We start from the raw sequence: 12,770 nt of genomic DNA, 5'->3' as shown, positions 1-12,770 counted from the left end.
TCCTGAGTGAATACTGACGAAAAGTATTCATTCAGTGTCTCCCCAATCTCTTCAGCCTCCACACGCAATTTCCCACTACTATCCTTGACTGGACCTATTCCTACCCGAGTCATTCTTTTATTCCAGACATACCTATAGAAAGCCTTAGGGTTTTCCCTAATCCTACCAACTAAGAACTTTTCATGTCAGGAGCATCATATGGGTACTTGTTTCCCTGATGTTCTAAGCATAAGAAAGAGGTGTCAGTATGATTAACTTTGAGAAAAATAGCTAAAGAAGGATAAATCTTTATTAAAAAGTTTTGCACACTTTGAGGGCTGATGTGAAATATCGGGGAGGATCTATTGTGTTCTGGCAGGGCAATAAATCTAACTTTACTTTGCTTGTGTAACTCCAGCCAGAATCTTGTCAAGATATGTATTTTTTTGAGCAGGTTATACATTGATATTAGTGTGTAGAGTCTGTCTACATCTAATTCATTCGGCTTGGCTTGGGCTCTTTGTAGTTGTTGCATTCCTTGAGATTCACACCAAATCCTTTCGGAATTTGTTTTTGTGGAATCATGAAATGGTTACAGCACTGAAGGGAGCTAGTTTGCCCCTTCAGTCCATGCTAGCTCTCTATAAGAGCAACTCATATGTATCACATCCCACCCTTTACCTATGGCTCACCAACTTTTTAAATTTCAAGGTAATTGTGAATTTTTCAAAGTCATGATTCTTTGGTTTTATGGTTAATGCAGGCAACTTGAGCATGGAAGATTATGTTTACCTTTCCTATATGAATTGTAAGTGTTTAAACACTGCATTAATTTTGAGAGCCAGCAACATTGAAGAATGAAAATTATTGTAACACTTGATGTTTTGAATTGGTTATACTGTATTCACTGGCTGCTTACTGAGTATTTTTGAAGGATTCATCAGAAATGTAAGTTGTGTTGTTTGGTGTAATCCCAAAAACCTTCACTGCCAAGCTTGTATAGTTTAAATTGGCTGTCTAAATCAGAATTGACTCCTAAAAGAACCTAAGAGATCTTTCCCTAATCCCAAGGGAGTTTCATTGTATCCCTTGGTGTCAGGTTGGACTCTGACCATGAATTCAGGGCCTATAAATAGCCAGAATCCCAATATAACCATACAGACTGAAATCTGAATTCATTTTTGCATATTTTGCACCTCTATATTTACACAGTGAGGTGTGATAGCCTGAAATACACAATTCATATATCATCTGTCAGACTTGTTTATGCAAATTGAATAAGAACAGTAATAAAGTAATGGTGTCACTTTTAATGTCAACCAACTGTCTCTTTCAAAACTGAAAGGAAATTAGGGTCACGTGCAGAACAAATGGAAAATGACGCACTTTAATGCCTCTTTGCAGAGGTGGCACAAAATGAAAGCTCAAGCTCTAGTTACTTTATACCAATGATTAAGCTTTGTTTTAGATTATAATTGGTCATATTGGTACAGTAGATTTCCCACTTCAGACTTGCATAAACTGACAGTTATTTGATGTGTATTCTTGGATTTTAAAAAAACTTTTAGTTTCTTACTGGATAAGAAAGACACTTCTAATTTGTGACCTCTCCTAGAGAGAACTTGAATCTGAGTCAAGTCCTTATTCTTTTGATTTTGTTTCACAGTTGCTGATATGTGAATAAGATGAGTGGACCCAGAGAAAACTCATTGGATCCAGTAAATTCTGATTCAAGGAAACGGAAACTTTCATCCTTTGATGCTCAGGGATCAAGGTATGTAAAGAGCCAAAATTAAGATACTTAAATGTCTGTGGCAGCCTTGTAATTATGAGAGTAAAATGTCAATTTTACTTTCTGCCTGCTCTGCTCATCTTGCTCCAGCCGCACATCAACCAACTATTCCAAAATAATAGTTTCACTATTTGTGCCATCTGCAGTGAGGCTAAAATAAGGGTGAGGCTCCTTGCACCAGGTGTCCCATTTGATGTTCTGCTGTAATTGTACTGTGAATAGATAAATTGGGAGAAGGAATTTAATTTTTCTCTTTTGTGTTTTCCCTTTCAAAAATTGCTGTTAGTTTGCTCCAGGCGTATTGTAAGCAGTCAAGATTCTTAATTGGCTTCAGAATGCCACTACCTCTGAGCATCCTAATTTAAAATATTAGTACATTTTTAAAGTAAATTGTATAATTTACTGATCACATTGATCTACAATGGTTGGTATTCTTTTCAGATTCTTATTGCATATCTTGTTTGAAGTTGTAAGTAACATTGAAACTATTTAAAATGTATTCTTAATTCACCACAAAACAGTTTGAGAGGGTGATTACTAAAGCTTGTAGTATCATAGGTTTTATTAACAGTGGCATAGAGTACATGAATTTGTACATGATGCTAGTTTAGCCTCATTTGGGATATTTCATCCAGTTCTGGGCACCTCCAGCTAGTTAGGATGGAAAGGCATTAGAGAAGATGCAGGGAAAAATTGAATAATTATTCAAAGGATGAGGAACTTCAGTCATGGAGATAGGCTGATGGAATTAAGATTGTTTTCTTTAAAGGGAGGATGTCTGATAATATTCACTATCTTGAGTAGAAAGAGTGGAACGATCCCCACTAGTTGAAAGGAATGTGAACAAGAGGGTGCTAATTTCAAGTATACAGCAAAAGAAGCCAAAATGGTAGGAGGAAACTTTTATTTTTCACACAGCGAATAGTTCGGGTCTGAAACACACTGCCTCGAAGTGTCATGAGGCAGGTTCAATCTTGGCATTCAAAGGGTGCTGTTATTTGAACGTACTGAGTTGTGGGGCGAAGGCAGGAAAATAGTCCAAAGTGAAATGCTAATTTGGAGAGCTGGTGTAGCTACAGTAGGCCAAATGGCTTCCTCTTGGGTTTACCACTCAAGTAAACAATATCTCTCTAGACTAGGTTCCATGGCCATGTTGGGAGGAGTGAAAACTGCTTCTGGATTCTTGCCTTGATTTTTTACACTGCACAAAATATTGCCTGACTCAACTACCATGTAAATTTTCATACAGGCAGTGCAAAAAGTGCCATCTTAATCATGCAGTTTGAACTTGTCCAGTTGTATAAGGTGCCACAAACTTAGCTAATTTGTTAAAGGAAATGTAGATAGTATGGCGCTGGAAAAAGCACAGCAAGTTAGGCAGCATATGAGCAGGAGGGTCAACATTTTGGGTAGGACCCTTCATCAAGACTGGGGAGAGAGAAATAAATAGGAGGGTGGGGCTGTGGGAAAGGTAGGTAGGATGGCGATAGATGGATATAGCTGGGAGGTAATTGTGATAGGTGTCTCTCCTAATTTGTTCAACATCGAGACTAATTTTTTTTTGAGCTGAATAAAATGTTAGTGAGGAGCTAGAGATCTGCTAACTTAAAACACAGTTTTGTCTCCATCGAAGTACTGTTTTCCACACCAACTATCAGCATAAGTTTCCTTCTCCTTTTGAGTGTACTTCAACTCAGTTGACTAAATGACTTACACATGATGCAGAGTGACGACAACATTGAAAGTTCAATTCCCACAATGGCTGAAGTTACCACGCCGGTCCAACTTTATCAACTTTGTCCCTTTCCCGAGGTGTAGTAAGCCTCAAATTAAACTCACCACCAGTCATCTTTCTCCAATGAGACAGTAGCCTGGATCCTCTGGGACTATGGTGATTTTATCTTTTACTAATATTCAGAAGCATGTATTGAATTGGAAACACTGACTTGCTGCCACCTATGGGAAACTCTGCAGAAGTGTAAAAGTATTTATTTCCTATACTATATATCTCTAAAAATGTTGGTCAGGATTTCCTGGAAGATTTGATCGTTGATGTACGCTGTAAATGACGGCAATTCACATATCAATCTTTCCATTACGAACATAAAGTGAGATTTTCTGGGAAAGACATTTGAATGCAGTGCATTGAGCATAAAATGGAACCAGAATTGTAGAAATAGTAAACAAACTACTTTGTCCATAATATGATTAAGTAGATCAATATTGGCCTGCTCTGATTTCTACATTTCAAATCTTCTTGCTGTGCTGGACTTGATCACTTGCAGAAAATGGACAGTAACATCTAAGTTAGAGCTTAATATGTACCACTTACTTAGAAGTTGGCAATAATAAAGCTACTTGTAAAATCGCAGATTAAACAAACCCTCACTTAAACAATGTAGAGTGCTGAAGTGTTTTAGTGGGTTTTTGATAATCTAACATCTAAATCTGTTAGATTTAGGCTCTAAATCTAAAAGTCATTGAGATCATCTTCCATTCTTTTTAGATCTTTAAATCAATCTTCCTGGCACTTAGTCAATTTTGTATTCCTCCTTTGAATTCTGTGGACTTTGTTGAGCTTTGCTTCTCTGATGGTTGCTTGAACTAACTGGTCTCTGCCAGCTGGGAACTGGGTTTCTCAATTGGCCACTGATTGTTGCAGTTTCTGCTTCTGTACTTGTCTACATCCAGACCTTACTCCTCTGTTGACTCCTAATCCTTTGATACTAGATTTGTATCCTGTTCTCTTTTCAGTCATCTTTCTAAGACACCTCCATGCATTACTGAATTTTCCATCTTGTTGACAGAACTCCAATTTCTCTTGTGTCCATCTGTGTGCATACCTATGCTAATACCGCAAAGCCTATTACCAGCTGTCCTTTTAGTTCCCCTGTTTTTTTTCTCCACTTCTCAACTGGCTATTGCATCTTTTATCTTCCTGTTTTTGGTGCCAGATCTCACGATCTAGTACTACACTACAGTTTACCCTCTCCTTAGGATGCCAGAAGTTTGAAACTGTCCTCTTTCTCTTAGCTCTGATCCCAGCTGACAGTTTCTGCTTATGAATATACTCTTCCCTGGATCAGCATGAAACCTGTTAGTGGTTTTCCAGATCAATTTCTGTGTCTGTCACTCTCCACATTAGCTTCTTCACCCAGGACAGCCTCAAAAGTTAGTCTTTCTAGTTAGTTTGCATCCTCTCATTTGTATGATCTACTAACTGATTACCAAGCATTTTCAGGTTTACTTGAAGGCCACATGGATCAAAGGTATCTGAGACAGGCCTACACTATTCTGTTGCTAATTTGGTTGTAAATTGTTGAGGAATGTTTGGTGTGCCTTGTTTCTATATCTTTTTGATTGGCATCATCTCCTCGGACTATTCAATTAGGGTATTGATCCAAATGGGATTATTAAACAAATGTCAGTCTAGAATGTTCTTGCACTAACATGATCCACCATTGGAGTTTCTGTTTATTCACTGTGACATCAATAAATTAGATATGTAGAAGTTAAACTACAATACTAAAGTCATGCTGTTACGATTTCAGCAGATAAGAATCTGACTGATTTGTCCAGTATTGATGAGTGAAACCTGCCTTGATAGATCATCAGTTTTGTTTTTGTATTTGGTTGCCATGGTGATTAGTCACTGAATATCTTCACATGAGGTTGTCAGTATGCTAACAAAAGAGAATTTTATTGTATAAAAGAAAAAGGCTATCTATATCAGACAATTTAGACATATCTTATCATAGACAGGAAAAAGAAAGATTTGCCTCTTTTTTTTTTTCCCCCCAAATTATCCTCCAAAAATGTATAATGCCAGTGAAATACAAAATTTCTTACTGAATGGCAAGATTCTGTATATTTACCACATGTGATTCTCACCGAGTCTCTCAGGCCATCCCAAGACGTTTATATGAATTTGACTGCTTTGACGCTGCTAAAATTGTTTAAAACATTATCCCAGTCCTGATGGCTAAAGATTTCTGAAAACTACTTGTCTTCTGGGAAAGATCTTTTCTTCTGCATTCAATCTGTTTGTCACTCCCAGCCATCTTTCTGTTCTGTGGGTTGTAAAAAATTCCACTTGGTAAACACCCTTGGCATTATCTTCCCGGATAGCTTGCTAGTCATTTTACTTAAATCACTTTCTTTCAAAAGCCTATCTTTAGCTCGCTGTTCCAAGTTACTTTCTGACCCTTAAAAGAAAATTCAGACCTTCAGAGCACTGAAACTCAAAACTGGATTGACCCCACTTTCAGAATCCAGATTCCCAAAATAGGAACAATATCTTTTAAACTTCCATCACAATTTCACAATAATTGCGGTATTGCTGTTTACATAGCACATTGAAAATACTCCATTGTTCTCTTCCCAATGAACTGTGAAGATAAATTTACCAATTCTTGATTCCAAGTCTTCCTTGACAGAAGCTGGTTTTACAATAAGCCTACCTTAACCAATTGCTAATTCTGTTCGGCTATTCATTCAAGAATAGTGTGGTACTATTAAATTTAGTTGAGTGCACGATGGAATCTCATGCTGGCAAACTTGCTCCATCAACCACTTTATTCAACCACTTTATTCTAGAAGATATTATCTTGGATTACCAAGTTATCTTCTCTTGGTTATTCTTGTTGAAGACTAATTCAGAGTACAACACTTACAGCACTTTGCTATGATAATAACAATGCAGTTTTATCGTGTAGAAATCTTTGATTTTTGTGGCAAAAATGAATTACAGAATATACATATTGTGATGAAAGTTAACTGGTAGCCTATTCTGGCAAGAACTAGACTCTTGTATGGCTGTGTATTGCTAATCATCATTTTGAATATTTAATACCCTGTATAACTTGTATTTGACAGTGTGAACTGTAGCATTGAAAAACGCCGTCGTGAGCAAGAGAGCAAATACATCGAGGAGCTGGCTGAACTAATTTCTGCCAACCTAAGTGACATTGACAACTTCAATGTCAAACCTGATAAATGTGCAATCTTGAAAGAAACTGTGAGGCAGATTCGTCAGATAAAGGAGCAAGGTAATTTAGTACATTGTAACCTTCTACAAGGTAACACTGAGGGAAATATTCAATGAACTGAGCTACTTTGATGGTTTATTTGAGGCACTGTGAGCTTAATACAATAAATAAGCTATGTAAATGTGAGTGTTGTAATAAACCAATGTTTCTCAAAACTTTTTCCCCTATTGTGAGGCTTGAAAATTACTTGACTTTTTGGTGAAAACTGAGAATCTCTGAGAGGTGGGAGAGAAGACCTATGACAGCAAAGGACAAGAGAATTCCACACGCAGCACAATTATAAATGTAATTTGAATTGCTTTTAATGGTGGCTCAGTAGTTAGCACTGCTGCCTCACAGCACCAGGGACCCGGGTTCAATTCCTGCCTTGGACGACTGTCTGTGTGGAGTTTTTGCATTCACCCCATGTCTGCCTGGGTTTCCTCCAGGTGCTCTGGTTTCCTCCCACATTCCAAAAAATGTACAGGTCAGTTGATTGGCCATGCTAAATTGCACACAGTGTTAGGTGGATTAGTCAGGGGTAAATGTAGGGAAATGAGTCTGGCTAGGTTACTCTTCGGAGGGTCGGTGTGGACTTGATGGGCCGAAGGGCCTGTTTCCACACTGTAGGGAATCTAATCTAATCTTAACATATTGGACCTTTTAAAATTAAATGTTAACATTGAATTCCAGAAAAAAGGTTGATGCATTCGAATGCTAATGTACCTGAAATATTTCCTGTTTCCAGAAATATTCTTTCTTTTAGTTTTAGAAGATGTCTTGCCGTTACACTAGTCTTTATGGATGTCTCTAAATACTATTGGTGATTTCTGCCCAGTACTAGTAACCTTGACCTTGACTAAATGTAATCGTTAGTTCTATCAACACTGTAAAATCAGGCACCCCAGCTGCTGCAATAATGGACCCTTCAAGCAGTTATAGCTAACTATACAAGATTGAGATTAATCGTTTTTAGCCAGTTGCAGGAAAGCACAAGGTTTTACTTTAAATTTATGGCAAGATCAAAAGTAATGGAGCTTGGTCACTCTGTAACTGCAATCCTCTGGGATGTTGAGCTATGTATAAACCTAAGAAATAGGAAGCTTTGGAGTCTGGTCCATAATTCAATAAGACCATGACTGATCTGATTGTTGCCTTAAATCAACTTCCTTGACCCTTAGTTTTTTTTTGTTAGCTTCAGAAGTTCTTTTCCCATTATAGTAGCCATTATGTTCTTTTTCTCTAAACAAAGTTGTTAATTCCTGTCCAGTCATGGCCATCTTAACGTTGAATGAGTGCAAGTTGTCGTAAGCAGTTGGTATTCCTATCAATGCTATAAAACAAGGTATCTCAATTGCTGCAAAAATGGATCCTGCAAGCAATTTGCTGCTGACTGTCAAGCAAAGATCTGTAACTAAAACCTGAAAATATTCAGCTTCCATTGTTCACTGGAGAAAATAAGTCCAAGCACTAAGGGAAGAAGCTCGTTCTCATCTCTGTCTTAACTAGGAGACTCCTAATTTTTAGACTCCCACTCAATTTGTAGATTTCTCCATGAAAGGAAATGTCACCTCAACCCCTATTCTACCGAGCACCCTCAGAACTTAAAAAAAATACAACCTGCAACACAAGATGATGCAGGTTTTTGAATAATAAATTCAAGCAGTGTTTAATAGTCATTCATCCTCTGATTTCCCAAAATTTATTTTTTGTATGATCTGTTACCTAGCCCTCAAATCCTTGTAAATCTGATGAGATTGACAACAATAGAACATTGTTGGTGTTTCTTTTCCATATCTTTAAATCTTCATCCTTATCTTTTCCCTGCCTTATCTTTGTAAATTGATATCATTCGCTGATTTCTTCACTACAATGTCTCCAGCCAGTTGTGTAAATTTCCCTTTCATTCACTTTGGAGAACCTTAAGTTGCTGCAGTCTTTCTGAAATTCCGTCCCAAAACATTTCCACCTCCCCTACTTTCTGAACTTCCCAAAACTACATCTGTTTGGTCATCCCTCCCAATGTTCCCATTCTTGCCTTGCTTTCTTAATGCCTGTCCGTGAAACAAAAATATGTTTTCTTATATGAATGCAACTTGCCATTGAACATGGTAAATTTTAAGATTATTAAACTTAGGTGCTGGTGTAATGGATTGCAAAAAATGAATGTGAAGCTTTAATGTTTTTTTAATCCTAGATGTAGCTGCTGTGTTTACTATTCTAACTTTTAAAAATATACCCCAAGTTATTTCTAAGAAACAATGGATGTGTGGCAGAGAAAGAGAGCAAACTTTCTATATGTGCTTTTTGAAATTTCTTTATAGTTAGAGATTATTTTTCTTCATAGGAAAAGCATCTTCAAATGAAGATGATGTGCAGAAAGCAGATGTGTCTTCGACTGGACAAGGAGTCATTGACAAAGATTCATTGGGACCTCTCTTGCTGAAAGTAAGCCTGAAATGCAAAACAGATTTTATTTTCATGTTTACGTAGATACAGATATCACCTTTAAATTGGAAGAAACTTGCAGTGAACAATTTAATTATTTAAGTAGACACTTCTCTGAATGCAACTGCACATAATTATTTAAAATATAAATCTTTCCTAATTACCCTGAAATGAATTCTGATTAATATTCCTAAAGAGATGTTACATAGCAAGATTTTCTTTGCGGTTTGTAGGCCTTGGATGGCTTTCTGTTTGTGGTTAATCGAGATGGAAACATTGTTTTCGTGTCTGAAAATGTTACCCAGTACCTTCAGTACAAGCAGGAGGAGCTTATGAACACTAGTGTGTATAACATCCTTCACCAAGAGGACCGTGATGAATTTCTTAGAAATTTGCCAAAATCTACAGGTAGGACAAATATTTTAAGTTTACTAAGTTCTGGTGCATTTGTGCATTAAGATGAATGAATAAATAAATACTTCATAATGCCCACCCTTCCATTCCATTGTGTAGTATTGGGGAGTATTTGAAATAGATGCTCAGTTTGAGATAGGTCTCTATACTCTGACTGATCCAGCAACTAACTGAACATACACGTTTCTGCAGGATGTAGATGATGGCAGCATGGTACAGTCTTTGGGACTATTATAATTGCATTATGATTTCTGAAAGACCTTCCTTTGTTCCTGGATATTTTCTTTAAAAATGTTTCATCCATTGTCTTTAGAAGTATAATAATGGGCAGACCAGGCTGCTCTGCCACCCCTGTTCTATTTGCGTCTTGTTTTGGTAATCAAATCTTTGCAACCAGGTGGGGGTCTCAACTTCGTGGCACCTAGCTAGGAAGCTTATTATGCCAAGTGAGCCATTTGACAGATCAGTAAATCCAAGTTTTGAGGACTTCATTTGTTCTTCAGGAAAATGGGCCTGAGTAAATCAGTTGGGAGTCAGGATAATCAATGCTATCCTGAAAAGGTACACAACAAGCAAGCTGCATGAAACAACTCAGATCTTTGACTAGAGCTAGAAACTACAGCAAAACATGAGCAAAACCAATGTAGTGTACAAAATCCCATGCAGGGACAGAACAAAACACTACATAGGACAAACAGGAAGACAGCTAACGATCCACATCCACGAACACCAACTAGCCACGAAACGACACGACCAGCTATCCTTAGTAGCCACACACGCAGATGACAAGCAACATAAGTTCGACTGGGACAACACTATTATCATAGGACAAGCCAAACAGAGAACAGCCAGGGAATTCCTAGAGGCATGGCATTCATCCACAGATTCAATCAATAAGCACATCGACCTGGACCCAATATACCGACCACTGCAACGGACAGCTGGAACTGACAACCGGAAGCGGCAGAGACAAACCACTATAAATGCCGGAGGAAACATCACAGAAGCGCTTCACAGGAGGCTCCCAAGCACTGAGGATGTCACCTAGACAGGGGACGAAACATCTGCAACACAAATTCCCAGCTCGGCGAACAGAACCACAACAGAAACTACAGCATTTCAGAGCAAAAGGTGGCTGAAATTTTATTCACTCACAGTATGTGGGCATCTCTGGCTAGGCCAACATTTATTGTCCATCTCCAGGGGTATTTAAGAGTCAACTGCATTGCTATGGGTCTGGAGTCACATATAGGCCAAACTCCTTCCCTAAAAGACTTTATTGAACCAGATGTGTTTTTCTGACAATTGATAATGGATTTACGGTTATCATTAGACTGTTAATTCCAGATTTTAATTGCATTCAAATTCCACCATCCTCTGTGGGCTGGGATTTGATCCCAGGCCCCAGAATATAAACCAAGTTTCTGGATTAATAGTCTAGCACATATACCTCTAGGCTATTGCCTCCCCTAATTTTTGAGGATCCTATTTGAAAACTATGTGAAAATTAACCTGAGCTTCAGTGTTGGATAACTTTCTAGTATTATGAAGATTGTAATTGAATGATCTAGAAGAGTAACTGTCAGTAAAAGGTACATTTGCATCAGTGGCATGGGGCATGGCATTTCAACTATTTTAATACACAGTTGCTGCTTGCTAAGGATTTCAAGCTCACTGTCACTAAGACATCCTGTGCCTTCCTTTGGCAGAAAACTGTTTTGATGAACAGCTCACAGTATCCAGATTCATAAAAAACCCACAAAAATGCAATTTTTAAAAAATGTTTCTTAACATCCAAGTTGAATTTAAATTTTCAGCTGAAATAAAACTATAGCTGTTCCATTTTTCCCATTGTTTCTTATTACTTCATTTTTTTAAAAAAAGTACTCCTCTCCAGCAATACAGAGCTTGGCAACTGGTCATGTGGTGTGATTGGGGCTGGGTACTACAAAGAGCTGTGAGTTGGAATCCAGTAGGACGCTGTTATTGGAACTTAATGGTGGAGTGTGGTCAACAATTGCAGTGGTGATGAGTGGCTGCAGTGAGCAAAAGAGAGCTCAAAGGCTACTTGCGGGAATCTTTCCTCATTTCCAAAAGTATGGCGGCATGGTAGCATAGTGGTTAGCACTGCTGCCTCGCAGCGCCAGAGATCCGGGTTCAATTCCCGCCTCAGGTAACTGTCTGCGTGGAGTTTGCACATTCTCCCCGTGTCTGCATGGGTTTCCTCCGGGTGCTCCGGTTTCCTCCCACAGTCCAAAAATGTGCAGGTGAGGTGAATTGGCCATGCTCAATTACCCATAGTGTTAGGTGAAGGTGTAGAGGTAGGGGAATGGGACTGGGTGGGTTGCTCTTCGGAGGGTCAGTGTGGACTTGTGGGACCGAAGGGCCTGTTTCCACACTATAAGTAATCTAATCTAATCTTATCTACTGCATCACATTAAACATGGAAGCTGATAGTTATTAGCCTGTAATATTTTGCAGCTGAAAAATGTGTTGCCTGACCTGCTGCGCTTTTCCAGCAGCATCCAAGGAGCAGGAGAATCGACGTTTCGGGCATAAGCCCTTCTTCAGGAATGAGGAAGGTGTGCCAAGCAGGCTAAGATAAAAGGTAGGGAGGAGGGACTTGGAGGAGGGGCGTTAGGAATGCAATAGGTGGGAGTGAGGGTGATAGGCTGGAGAGGGGGTGGGGGCGGAGAGGTCGGGAAGAAGATTGCAGGTCAAAAAGGTGGTGCTGAGTCCGAAGGTTGGGACTGAGATAAGGAGGGGGAAGGAGAACTGAGGAAGTTGGAGAAATCTGCATTCATTCCTTGTGGTTGGAGGGTTCCTAGGCGGAAGATGGGGCGCTCTTCCTCCAGACCTGCAGTTACCCCTCAGACGTGATTGACGATGCTCTCCACTGCATCTCCTCCACTTCCTGCTCCTCTGCCCTTGAACCCCGCCCCTCCAATCGCCACCAGGACAGAACCCCACTGGTCCTCCCCACCCCACCAACCTACATTGTATCATCCTTCGTCATTTCCGCTACCTCCAAACAGACCTCACCACCAAGGATATATTTCCCTCCCCTCCCCTCCCCTCCCCTATCAGCGTTCCGGAAAGACCACTCCCTC

At 39.1% G+C, this 12,770-nt stretch overlaps 1 protein-coding gene across 3 annotated transcripts in view; it reads left to right on the top strand.

The window, feature by feature from the left end:
- LOC122560234 (nuclear receptor coactivator 3-like) overlaps nt 1-12,770 on the top strand; it is a 174,363-nt gene that overhangs the window by 136,157 nt on the left and 25,436 nt on the right. For all 3 annotated transcript variants that reach the window (XM_043710708.1, XM_043710709.1, XM_043710707.1), the window contains exons 3-6: nt 1,646-1,753; nt 6,647-6,819; nt 9,146-9,246; nt 9,480-9,654. In XM_043710708.1, the coding sequence (XP_043566643.1) occupies nt 1,665-1,753; nt 6,647-6,819; nt 9,146-9,246; nt 9,480-9,654 (538 nt within the window). In that variant the 5' untranslated portion in view covers nt 1,646-1,664. The remainder of the gene's footprint in view (nt 1-1,645; nt 1,754-6,646; nt 6,820-9,145; nt 9,247-9,479; nt 9,655-12,770) is intronic.

The sequence above is a fragment of the Chiloscyllium plagiosum genome, chromosome 20, assembly GCF_004010195.1.
Source record: "Chiloscyllium plagiosum isolate BGI_BamShark_2017 chromosome 20, ASM401019v2, whole genome shotgun sequence".
NCBI classification, from domain to species: domain Eukaryota; kingdom Metazoa; phylum Chordata; class Chondrichthyes; order Orectolobiformes; family Hemiscylliidae; genus Chiloscyllium; species Chiloscyllium plagiosum.
This window is presented reverse-complemented; position numbering and strand designations above follow the sequence as displayed.